The sequence below is a fragment of the Pleurodeles waltl genome, chromosome 1_2, assembly GCF_031143425.1.
Source record: "Pleurodeles waltl isolate 20211129_DDA chromosome 1_2, aPleWal1.hap1.20221129, whole genome shotgun sequence".
NCBI lineage: Eukaryota > Metazoa > Chordata > Amphibia > Caudata > Salamandridae > Pleurodeles > Pleurodeles waltl.
In genome coordinates this window covers 8,616,733-8,629,700 of record NC_090437.1, presented here as the reverse complement: position 1 = coordinate 8,629,700, position 12,968 = coordinate 8,616,733, and the positions used below count along the sequence as shown (strand labels likewise).

At 43.2% G+C, this 12,968-nt stretch overlaps 1 protein-coding gene across 1 annotated transcript; it reads right to left on the bottom strand.

The window, feature by feature from the left end:
- Positions 1 to 955: 955 nt before the first annotated feature.
- On the bottom strand, positions 956 to 11,818 carry AREG (amphiregulin). Its single transcript, XM_069235458.1, has 5 exons — positions 11,661 to 11,818; positions 10,590 to 10,778; positions 7,649 to 7,841; positions 4,804 to 4,962; positions 956 to 3,534 (listed from the first exon to the last, which is right to left on the bottom strand). Exons 1-5 carry the CDS (start codon positions 11,728 to 11,730, stop codon positions 3,447 to 3,449), a joined length of 699 nt encoding a protein of 232 aa, XP_069091559.1. The 5' UTR covers positions 11,731 to 11,818; the 3' UTR covers positions 956 to 3,446.
- Between the last annotated feature and the right edge of the window lie 1,150 nt (positions 11,819 to 12,968).

Below are 12,968 nucleotides of genomic sequence, written 5' to 3'. Positions count from 1 at the left end.
ATCCTGGCACAAGCGAAAGTTTAGGGGACGTTTCGAACAACATGTGACTAGTAGTTGCTTTGAAAAACATTTGGGGGACTTCCAGGGTACTGGCTCAGTGTTTTGTACTACCGGAAATCAACATGACAGCAACAGTCCATTGCAATGTTTACCTAGATAGGTGTACTATTTTTCCCAGAACCATGAGAACTCATGAAAACTTGGCAAGCATTAAGAAAAAACAGGAAAATAACGTTCAAAGTTTGTGATATAAAAGAAACCCAACCAGATTATTGCTTTTGAATAAAAAATATTTATTGCTTAATCTTTAAAAAATAAATACTAAAATTCTTTAAGGATTTCCGAATCCAACATTCAATATTAAATATTAAAATAAATAAATATGTACATCATATATTTAAAAAATAACGCTTCAGAACACTTTTTCAGAATACATTATGGAGAAAATACAATCGGTTTGGCAGTTGGTTGTCCTTCCTGAGCTGAATATCCTGACACATATTACAAAATATTGTAAATAACATGAGGAAATGCCACTTTTTCTGCAGCGTTAGATTTTAACGTTTTAAGTGCTTTAATACATTTGCGTGTTTGAAAATTAAAATTGATACACTATTCGAATGCAGAACATTAAAATGGCAGGAAATCTGTTCATGAACAACCATTTAAAGGTAATTTCAGAAGGCACAGTGTTGCAATGCCGCCTTCACACTATCGTGTTTCAGTCCACATAATAACAGCAATACGTAAAGTTAATATTCTAGATGTACCGGAGTAGGTAAATGCAAATATTCCTAGAAATAGGAGTTAATCTGCGCATCTGCTAGCTCTTGGCCATTGTGGATAAGGTAACATACAAATAGAGCTTCTTTCATTTTACAACATACTACATAATTAACAGGTAGCTGGCTCGAACTGGCTGATAAAGGTACAGACAGCAGACTCAAGGCTCCCCTTGTCTCATTTTTTAATTGGTAGATGCATGGAAAGGATCAGCAGTCAGATTATGTACTTTGCTAAACTACTTTTGGATGCATACGTGAGAGTATATACATGCAAGTAGCCAAACTATTCTAATCTTCCATTATATCTTAGTAGTGAGTATCATTCATACCGTTTCAATGTATTTTGTGCAGTGCCAAAGGATTTGGAACTGGAAGGAATAAGGTTACACCTTTTCACAAAAGATAAACCCAGATGCCAGTGTTCACGTCTGGATGAAGGGGTGGAGGGCTAACTTGAGATCATCACTTTAAGTGGCTGAGGCATAGTCAAGGCTGGTCTCTGGCAAAGCAATAAGAAAATCTCTATCATTGAACCAGGGCCGTGGGGAGCCCTCTATGTCTGTAAAAGCATCAAAAGAAGTCACCACCCTGAGAGAAACCCTCGTCTACAGACCCCCGGGTCCCCGCCCACAATTCTGCGACGCTATCGCCGACACAATAAGCACCCACACCCTCGCCTCCACAGACTACATGCTCCTCGCCGACCTGAATTTCCACCTGGAGAGCATCGACGACAGCAACTCCTCAGCCCTACTGGACAACCTCGCCAACCTCGGCCTCAAGCAACTCGTTACAATGCCCACCCACTCAGCCTGCCACACACTTGATGCCATCTTCTCCACCAGCAGCCACATGACCTTCACTCACGCCACCGAAGTCCACTGACCGACCACCACTGCATCCATTTCTCCTTTCAGAAACCCACCGTTCACCACCAACAGCATCAGACCCCTCACCGCAAGTGGAACAAGATCTCCAAGGACCAACTGATCGCCACCCACACCCCGCCACCCAACACCACCGCCCTCAATCTCAAGCAATGGCTCGATGTCTGCGCCAACACCCTCGCTCCACTCAGAAATACCACCAACACCGCACCAGCAAGAAAGCTCCCTAGTCAGTCAACTATCTCGCTTCCTGGAGAACAACTTACTCGACATCTCCCAGTCCAGCTTTCGCAAGAACCACAGCACCGAGACCGCCCTTATCGCTACCACCGCCGATATCCGATGTAGGCTAGACAAAGGTGAAACCGTTGCCCTCATCCTCCTTGACCCTTCTGCAGCCTTCAACACCGTCTGTCACCACACACTTCGCACACGCATCCATGATGCTGGAATCCGCCACAGAGCCCTGAACTCGCTCACATCCTTCCTCTTTGGCAGAACCCAAAGAGTCCGCCTCCCACTGTTCCGATCAAAAGCCACGAAGACCATCTGCGGAGTCTCCCAAGGATCCTCACTCAGCCCCACCCTCTTCAATGTCTACATGGCACTGCTCGCCAATATCATCTGATCCCACGGCCTCAACATTGTCTCCTACGCGGACGACACTCAGCTGATCCTCTCTCTCACGAAGGACCACGCAACCGCCAAGACCAACCTCCACACCGGACTTCACGCCATCGCCAACTGGATGGAGGCAAGCCGCCTCAAACTAAACTCGGAGAAGACCAAGATCATCATCTTCGGCTCCAACAAAGCAGCATGGGATGACTCCTGGTGGCCTGACACTCTGGGAGCTGACCCAACGCCCACCACCCACACACGCAACCTCGGCTTCATACTGGACTCATCTCTCACTATGACTCAACAAGTCAACGCCATCTCATCCCCATGCTTTAACACCATTTGCATGCTTCGCAACACCTTCAGATGGATCCCCAATGAAACCAGAAAAACGGTCACCCACGCCATCGTCAGCAGCAGACTGGACTACGGGAACGCACTCAATGCAGGAACAACGGCAAAGCTTCAGAGAAAACTTCAGCATATCCAGAATGCCTCAGCACGACTCATCCTTAACCTCCCTCACCACGAACACATCTCAACCCACCTCAGAGACCTCCACTGGCTCCCCTTCAACAAAAGGATTCTTTAAACTCCTGATCCACGCTCACAAGGCTATCCACGACACTGGACCTGCCTACCTCAACGAGTGTCTCAATTTGTACATCCCGACACATCAGCTCTGCTCCGCCAACCTCACCCTTGCTTAGTTATGCCTCTTAGGCCATGCCCCTTTAGCACCCTCACCTTTTTCATCTCACTGACATAGGCAACATTCTGCATAGCACATACTTGTAAGCTTCTGCTTCCAGACAAATGTGAGCTGATGCCAATATTTTAAAAAATATGTTGGGTTTCAGCTTATATCTCACTCAAAATATAAAAAAGGCACAGGGTACTCTGAAAAAAATTGTCTGATAAGATTCAGAGAAAACAAATCTGCAAGAAGAAATACCTGACATATTTGATGAAGCCAACTATTCTGCTAGTGATGCTTCATTATTAAACGTTTTGCAGTAGGTGCAAAACACAGTGTTGCTTAGAAATATGTGCTCTGCAGTGAAATCCATCAGTTATTACAATACACGCAGTTTTGTCCCAAAGCTTAAGCTGGCACGAGTGGCTGTGCACACCTGGCTTATTTTAAGCAACTTCATAGATCGATGTCTCCATTTTCATGTCCAAGCCTTTTCTTTTCCTCGGTTTCTCCTTCATAGGTCGCCGAGTAGTTTTTTTTCATGCTGTAGAAGGAGAAAAACATGAGAATTAATGTTAATTCCTTTGCAAATGAAGGCATGTACACTGCTACATGTATTGCATTGCAGTTCAATTTATATAGCAATCCTTACTCATGGTGAGACTCCCAAAGCACTTTTCTGATGGGTAGTACGCTCCTCAATTGGGCGTGCTTTGTTAGAAGGGTGTTGGTTTGTAGAGGAGAGGTATGCCCTTACCGATAGCAAGAGTACTTATAGCGGGCTGGCATGGTGAGTACCTAAAGCAGTTTAGCACAGGTGAGTACCCATACTGGGTTGGCATGAGTGCCCACAGTGTGATGGCATGGGGGAATCACCCGTAGGGGGTTGACATGGTTGGGTTTCCATGACAGGTTGGTATGAGTGAGAGTACCAATTGTGAGTTTTCATGGGTGAAGTGCCTTGTGTGAATATCGACAACCAGTAAAGGTGGCACGATGGCAAACAATTAGAAGGAAACCATAGGAGCTAAGAAAACAGCTGTGTACTTGGTTATACTTTAAAGTGAAATAACAACCACACGAGTTAAACAAACAGCTGTGTGCTTGTTCATGCCTTAAAGGGGAGTAACAACCATACGAGCTAAGCAAAAAGCTGTGTACTCGTTCATGCTTTAAAGTGAAGTAACAATCTATGACCTGAGCAGGGACTGTAGTGTTGCTTGTCAAAGGAGTGCCATGCAAGGTCTTATGTAGAAACACTCTACAGCTAGTGCAACACAATGTGCTGCTGCGTTGGCACTGAGGTCCTGGTTAGGAGGGAGCCATGAATTCGGATCGGCCCAGTAATGCGAGTTACGGCCCTATAGGAATTATATATATATTTGTTTCCACAAAGGCTTCTGCAAGCAGGCGAAATATCCATGTGAATCTCTGGTGGAAAATGAAGGAATCGGCTTGAAAACACTAATTCCTGCATGTAAGTTTACAAAAGCATATATTTCCCTTTATTCCTATGCCCCCTGGATTACCGCAACCCCTGGTAATGATAATTACCTGGCAGGGCAAATACAGGGATTTTAACGGTCTACATGTAATGATGGCCGCATAATAATTATTGATCCGAACAAGTTAAACCTGAGCAACCACATGACAAAAATAGGCCTGTTGTCAAGATGACGTCATTGGGACCCACTCCAAGACATGGAACAGTTTACCCCTGGCTACTCCCTGGCTGTGTAGCATTTCACCTTCCCTGCATGTACATGGTCCAGCATTTTTTTAAACAAATGGAGAGAACCAGAGTCCTACTTACTGCACGGCAATAACGATGGCAATGGCGATGAAGCTGATGGTTGACAGAAGGACGGCTACTATGGCCAGTGCAGTTGTGGACGTGTCGCTCAAGTCCCCGCCAGTCCTTGTCCTCATAAACATTTCACTGCAGCGCTGTCCAATGTAATTGTGGTGGCATCTGTAAAGAGGACCAACGTAAACCCGGTTAGCAGGAGCACAACCACTCTGAGCTGTGCACGTGACAAGTGACTTTTCACAAAGGGATCAATCTCCAATTCGGCTATTATTGATTAAAATCTGCCTCCCCCTCCACACCCTGGCTGTTCAAAAGCTAGTCAACATCAGCAGCACCAATTGCATTTTCAGGGGCTTGATTCACAAAAGATTGCGTGCACACAAGCACCCAAGCTTGATGACCTTAATACAAAAATCACATCCTACTTCATAGTTGCAGGACTGAGAGAACTGTGCACTTAAGAAAGCAGAAAATCCACCAGTGACGCAAAAAATGCAGCATTCGCAGTTTTAGGGTTTGAGGTGTGAATGTGAGTATTTGATAGGTTGCGAGGGACTGCATAGTGAAGTGAACATCCTTATACTTGTAGTTTCGTAGGCATTCATGATAAGTGTGACAATGCAAGTAGAAGACTGATGTGAAAATGCCTTCCCGGGTTGGTGAAGGGGAGAGAAGACCATTGGGTTTAACGGGGGTGGGGATGCAGCAAGCAGTTTCTCAACATAAGACCAGTTTTTATTAAAAGATTTAAAAAGTAAGCTGTGCATATGTACAATTTCACATCACTTACATATGCAGAGTGCATCACGTGGAGGAAATTGCATGTGATACATTTTCTACATTTGAGTGCATTTGTAAATCTACAATATTTGCACATTTCTAGGAGATTTGCTGGAATTGTTTGTAAATCCACTGCAGGTCACATGTCGCTGAAGGATTAATAAGAGAGTAGATGTCTGATTTTTTAAATATGGATTTTTAGAATCAGGCCCTTTGTGTGCATTTGATGAGCACAGCGCATAAGTATCTGTCATGTGAATGTATATGACTATTTCTTCACACCACACAATACATTGTTAGTTATCAACGCTACTGTTATTCCATTGTTCTTGTTAAAATTAAAGCAGGGGACCCTATTCACAAAGAAAAGTAGTAAACCTGCACCTTTAGAAGCACTCCTTTGACCATATAAAGATTTAGTAGTTTTGGGAATTCTCAAACCTTCCTACTAGCATGCCTATAAATCTGCTTGGTGAAGGATTCCACAAGAACTACTGAAAATTTTATTTTAACATTATCCGGCGCTACGATTTCCCAAGTACAGAGTTTCACACCGTGTATATGACCGCTCTGCAGAAATAGAGTCTGGAGAGAAATTGTAGATTTTTTTGTTTTGCTCCATGGGAAAGCCACTTTCCCAATCGAGAAACCCATTTCCCTACACCCACTCCAAGTTTGGAAGTGATCCGCTCCTGTTTCCCACCCTGGAAGGAATATTTCCCACGTCTTTCATGGAGTAAAACTGGGACCATTTCTAGGATGACAAAGAGTCGGATTTGAGTTTGTGAATGCTACAAACTCATAAGTTTGTAGGCTTTCACCAGCTTTCAAGCAAACCATGCCGTGACCCACTCACTGACCACGCTTTCTGTTAGTTTACTACTGCAGATGTCACCATAGTCATGGTGGAGACGTTCACTGTAGTAAAACCACTTTTTATATGCACGACTTCAAAATAAGATGTATCTTTTTACGTCAGTCTATGGTAAAAAAAAAAAGAAAATCAAATATTTTTACGTGATTATATTTGTAGGGAGGAATGCCTGTCCCATCCCCAAGACAAAGACAAAAGCTGGGTTTCGATGAACCCTGACAGACAGAAAAACAGTTCATGACTTCCGCATTAACTCTAACTTTTTCGCAGAATGGCTCGAGATATTTTCCCATAGCTCAGGATGACACCCAATTCGAACTCAGTGGCATTAGAGCAGAACAAGATTTTCACTAAATACTGCCAGCTGTCAAGCGTGATCTTGCAGCCAAGAAGGATTCAGAGACTAGGCTGGGTGTGCTACAACCAGGACGATACACCTTTGCAAGTCTTTGTTCTTTTAATTAGCAAGCAGATGGAAGCAGGAAAGTTTATTATGAAGCCTATGCTTTCCATCAAACAGTTTTTGTATGCTACAATTGCTTGTAGGGGACTTGTTGCAGCTTTCTTTGCAGGCAAACACCTGTGCTGGGGACGTAGTCCTTTGATGCTGCCAGAAGCAGAATTTTGGCTTTTTAACATTACTCCAGAAATAGAGATCGTAGGCCAAGGGAGAAAGAATGATAAAATTGGATGGAAAATGTTTGCAATCATATTCTAGAAGTCTAACCACTAGAAATGGACTCGAACAAATATGTATCACATTCAAACCTTGTGATCTATCCTTTTAGAAATGTGTGTGTGTTGCATGTTGGGTGGATTTCTAATTAGGGATGTGCAAAATCTGTTGGATTTGCTTTTGCATATTTACATGAAATCTCAGGCAAATTACACGTAGTTGTGTGCAATACCAATCTGTCATTTAGAGCTATAGTTTAGTGCTACATTTTAGAGAGAAATCCTTGGGTTTTTTATCGGGTAAAGATGAAGTGGCAAAGATTTTCAAAGTTGGCAGGTTTGAGTACTATAAAGTTTGGTCACAACACATCTTGTTACTCGAGCCCTGCATAATGTAAACTTTTTCCATTATTAGTATGCCTCACTGTTGGCTCCAACTTTGTACTCCCACCACTGAAAGACTTGTACTAAAGGAAAAACGTGATTTAAAAAAATACAACCGGTGGTTTTGAAACTTACATGCACGCTACTTCGTTCAGAGCATCCAGGAATCGACATTTGCCGTGAATGCAGTAGTCTTTATGCGTCGTTTCACACGGATTCTCTTGTTTTTTATTTTTGTTTTCCTTGTTTCCTTGTCTTTTTTTCTTTCTTTCGCCGTTCCTTTTTTCACCTTTTTTTGTGGTCTTTTCTGGTTTCACCGAAGGCTTGGCTGGAGAGCAAGACAGGGGAAAAGACTGTTCAAACAAAAGTCCAGGACATCGGTTTCTTCTTCACAGATTGCAGGAGCTTAGTTTCAAAAGTGAAGCATACAAAACAGAGGAGGGATCAATCAATTAAGGCTCCCTGTTTTCCGTTTTTACTGATTTTTACAGATCAATACAGACAAAAATTCATTTATTTTCCTGTCTGTATTTATTTTTAAATATAGATTTAAACGGAAATTAGAGTGATTCTAAATGTTCTCAGTCATGACTGCCAGGCCAATAGCAGTGTGGATTGACAGGTAAAAGGATATGAAAGAAATATATTTTAGTAATGAGGCTTAAACAGCAATATATATGCACAGGGTTGATAATATAATGTGCATGTTTTCACATAAGCATCTTGATTTGTCACCTGTGGATGTTCATACCAATGGATCCTTTCAGGCATTCAAGTAAGTGCGTACATTTATTGGGTAAGTAAATGTGGAAATATATCAGTGTCAGCTTTATTTTTTTTGCAAACCCCAAATTAAATTTGGATAAGTTTATAAAAAAATAAATAGGGAAAAATACAGCAGAAATGTAAAAAAAAAAAAAAAAATACCATAAAACCATAAATAATAGATCAGAGCCTGAGGAGGACACAGGGACTATCAGAGATGGGGACGCAAGGGTAAACATACAGGGCCGCTACCAAGGGTAGGCAGGAAATATATTGTGCACTAAGATCCACATTACAAGTAGTGTGGAGTGGTACGACAGTATGGTTTTCAATGATAACTATTCTGCCCAATCACAGGTGTTACTGCATGTGGTATTACCGGGTGGTTTTAGTACACCATATGAATACATTCACAGAGGAAATAGAAGTTGTGAGTGGCAATGGGCCCTAAATTAAAGAAAAAACATTCTTAAAACAGCCCAATAACTCCGGTCCTTGCATATTATTCATTATTCCTGGCCTTATCCTTCTAATTGCTTGCAAATGGAGCGGTAATACCACTTGGTGGTGGTGCCGGCAGTGCCAGTATTACCACCTAATTTTACAAGTTGACTCATTATGAGCCACTCTGTCACTTAATTTAACCCAACCATTTAGACTGCATTTATTGAATCACACAGTATTAGGTTTGGGTGGAATAGCAGCTGCAGAAGAACTAAATAGCTATATGCAAAATATTGTAAAAAAACAGTAAAGGTAATCTGGACGGCTGCACACAGCACTGCGCTATTTTGTCATTTTACATAGGTTGTGGAGTCTTGTGCCTGTTAATCTTAGCAGGCACACAGCTTTACTAAGAGTCGATATAATATCGAAATTTGTGAACTCCTTGTTTCATCTAGCTGAGTTCTTTGCTTTGTTAACTTCCACCAGGTGATCAGCTAGCAAGCAAAGGCTTTAATATTGCAGGTCCTCTGTCTATATTTAAGTCTGGCTCTATATCCAAGTGGATGTGGTAATCAGTGCGTGCCATCACCCAACGCCAGCACAGTCAGCACATGGGAGAGTGATCATTAAGGTGGTTGCCTCACTGTGAGGGATGTTGCAACCTCTCTCACTAACCGCAGTGATTTGCAAGCAGGCCGCACTCCAGGAGGGCTCAACACATTCTAGACTAAAGGTTATGTGTAATCATGCCACAGTCTCTAACCACTGAAAGGGCTGGTTTATCACACACCAGGAAGGAAGTGTCCTTTCTCAGCACGGTTTAAGAAAAACAGAGATATCGTAACTACCTCTTCATTCTCCTCAACATGCAAGATGTCGTCCAAGGAAGTAAGCAGGAGTCAGAAAGAAAATGTTTTTACAAATGTAAAAAACGGAACTACCAGAGTAATATGTTTTATTATTCCCCCTGTTATTGTCAACCTTATGTCTGTTCAATTTATATTTGTTGAGGTTACCAAGTTTCCATGATTGCCCAAACTCATCAAATCTCACAATTTGCAGATTTCAGCACTGGGTTTTGCTCTGCCGATACAACTTAATAGTGTCTGTGTCCAACACATACTATTGAGTTACAGCGTCATAAATTGAAATAGATGTGCTTTGCGGGACTACTGAACCTTTGCTTTCCTGGTAGATAGGCTCCAAGATCCTCATTAGGGGAGTTCTGGTATTTGGTACAATATATATTGCACAAGCTAAATTACCCGAACTCGGAGATTGTTATTCATTTGGTTTGAAAATTATCACCCATTGCAAGATTTTCCACGATAATGGGGAATAAATATATACATTGTAACATACTCTCAGGTCTCCTGATTTGACGAGTGGAAGCATTTGTAGATACTCCCTGTTGTCTACTTCAGTGTACAACAACCAGACTCAGATTCTCTCTAAAGGACACCTATGATGGGTTTGCCCCGATTCTTTTAGAGACCATACATTGATGGAAACTATCCTATCCCCTTCTGCATAACTTGTATGAGTGAGGTTGAAAACAAGCCTTACCATTTTATACGAATGCTTTCCACTAGGGGCAGGCAGGGAAGAGTAGTGTTGGGTAAGGGCATGCAACATATGGAAGAAATCTGTAGAATCTTCGCATTTTGTAGATTTGAAGACGCCTTCATATATATATGTATGTGTGTGTATATATATATATATATATATATACAGATATATATATATATATATATACATATACAAAAACTGAAGGAATCAAACCACTTAAGAACTGCAAAGTGGGAAGAAAATAGCCTTTGGCTTACATGCAGCCATCTTGAACAAGAGCAGATGTTCAACTTACTTTGGTTTCCACCTTCGATAACCAGTTCAGATACTGAGGGGTCGTCTTCAGTATCATAGTCGTCTTCCTCTTCAAAGCTGACCCCAGACGGAAGCTCAGCTCCACTCAAGCTGCCGTTTCTATGGAAGGAGACGGTATTCGGCGTCTCGGTGCCGCGGAGCGCAGACCCAAGCACTGAGTATCTACATACTGGAGAATGAAAAAATTGACACAATTTAAGTATACACCACAAAGTACAAGTGATAAGAAATTAGAAAAAACACTCCAGGAATTTAACATACACAAAAGGCCCGGAAAGTAGAAGAAAGTCAGTCTTGTGAAAATAATATGCGACGATTGTAGGCACAGAAATGTGCATCTGGTCCTCGAATAAATAGTAAGGAAGTCTAATATGATCAAAAGAAACTAAATATTCCCCATCCATCCAAAGCCTCAGTTGCACATTTTTTGCAAAGTAGTTCTAGTAACTTCCCGTTCAACGGTAAAGAAATACGTAACAGGATCTGCAAACAGCAAACAGTAGAAAAATACATTGAGAGTAGCTTTTCAACGTAAGCTCAGTCATCTAGCACCTGACGCTCCGCCGTCCCGCTGTAGGAATGCAGGCGACATACTGGGCGGAATGCCAGAAGGGTTCCGGCCAGGTAGTCATGCCCGGGCAGCCCTAGAGCTGCACACACAATGATGCAAGCAGCGTGGACTTCGCACACAGGTAGATCAGGCACCTAGCACCATCCACAATCCACCAGAGATAGGTGTGAGCATCGACAGACCCACGCAGCGGTGGGACGGGGCGCTGGAGCGTGTCCATTAGCAGCCCAACTGAATAGCGAGGGACTCGCATCCCACCCATTCGCGTGACAGAGGGACTGCAGCCTGTCCATTAACAGTCCCGGCGAACACCTCACAGCCCACCCATCAGTGCAGCAGCTCCCTGGCGAGGGCAACCTCTTGCAGTCCCAGAGAACTCCAAGTGTCCCAGATAACACCCGCTGCACTCTGTAGACTGGCATAATGGAAGGATAGTGAGTGTCTCAGATAATGAGCAGCATCAGTCGCTCAGCTTCTTACCGAGAGAGACAGCCAGAGTGCATAACAGCAGCCGCCAGGGCCGACAGAACGAGAGTGTCAGGGGAGCCATGTCTTGTGCCGGTGGAGAGAAGAGCGCGTTCCTGGACCAGGTGTTTCGCGCGCGGCTGGCTCTGAACCCGGTCTGCGGACACACACAAGGTGGCAGCCTTCATATACAGGCAGCGGGGGCGGGAGAGGGTGACGCACGGGAGGTAGTACTGTGTCTACAGGTGTGTCCCGGGCGGAGGGGCGGGTGCGGGGAGGGGCCGCCCCTTCCCGCACCCGCACTTACGGAAGCATTGCCTCGGCGGACCCGAGTGACTCAGCGAGGGGAGTCCTGAGGAGGGGGGAAGTGCAAGGAGGGGCGGCGCTGGGTGTCAAGAGTTGAAGGTGATGAACAACTCAGATACAATACATATGCAGGAAGCAGCTGCTCCAAAAAAGGTAGCCAGGGGCAAAGCGTTAGAATATTTAGGGATGGGCTTTGCCATCACCTGGCATTCCTAAACCGGGGAGCAAACTTTGTCTGAAAATCTCCTTTTTATTGATTGTGTAGTGGGGTGTCAACGATACTCCGGCTTTTTGTCCTCATTGAACCATGACTTTATTTTAGACTGGGCGTTTTATCGCATTCATTTTCATATCTTAGAAAAATCCACCTTGAGTGAAAAATCCCCTGGATTCCTAGAAGGAGTTTAGTCAAAGTCTCGCTGCATTGCGTACACTCTTCCGGTGGCAATAGTGATGGACGGGCGTTTTTTTTCTTTTCTAAAGACATACTGGAAATGTCATGTGTATTCACTTGTTATGAAACTGAATAAAACCGTTGAGCTCATTGGATGTGATTTCTACAGACATGTCGCCACGAGGTTACCCCACTCCTCACTAGAAATACATTCATACTTCATAGGCACTGTAGATAGCACGATGGACGCTCGCAACTATTGCCCCTAATTTTCCAGACATAAAATATGTCAAGGACAGAAATGGCTTCTCAGCTTAAAGCAGGTGTGTTGGCAGTTGGGATCTGTAATTTCTTGCTTGCACTATGCCCTTTAGTCTCACGTTTTAGTCACCACGGGGCACTCAAGATTGGCCCAGCACGACTCGATAGTTAGAAAGTTGTTTAATTCTTTCATTTATTATTTCGGTGCTGGACTTTTAAACAATACACACGTCACAAAACGGCATTGGCATTATCATACACCAATACTATGTATTAAAAAATACAACATACGCAAAATTCATTTTAATGGAACATATTCTTCAAGTTGCCAAAAGTAAGTAAATATTTATGGAATGATTAAT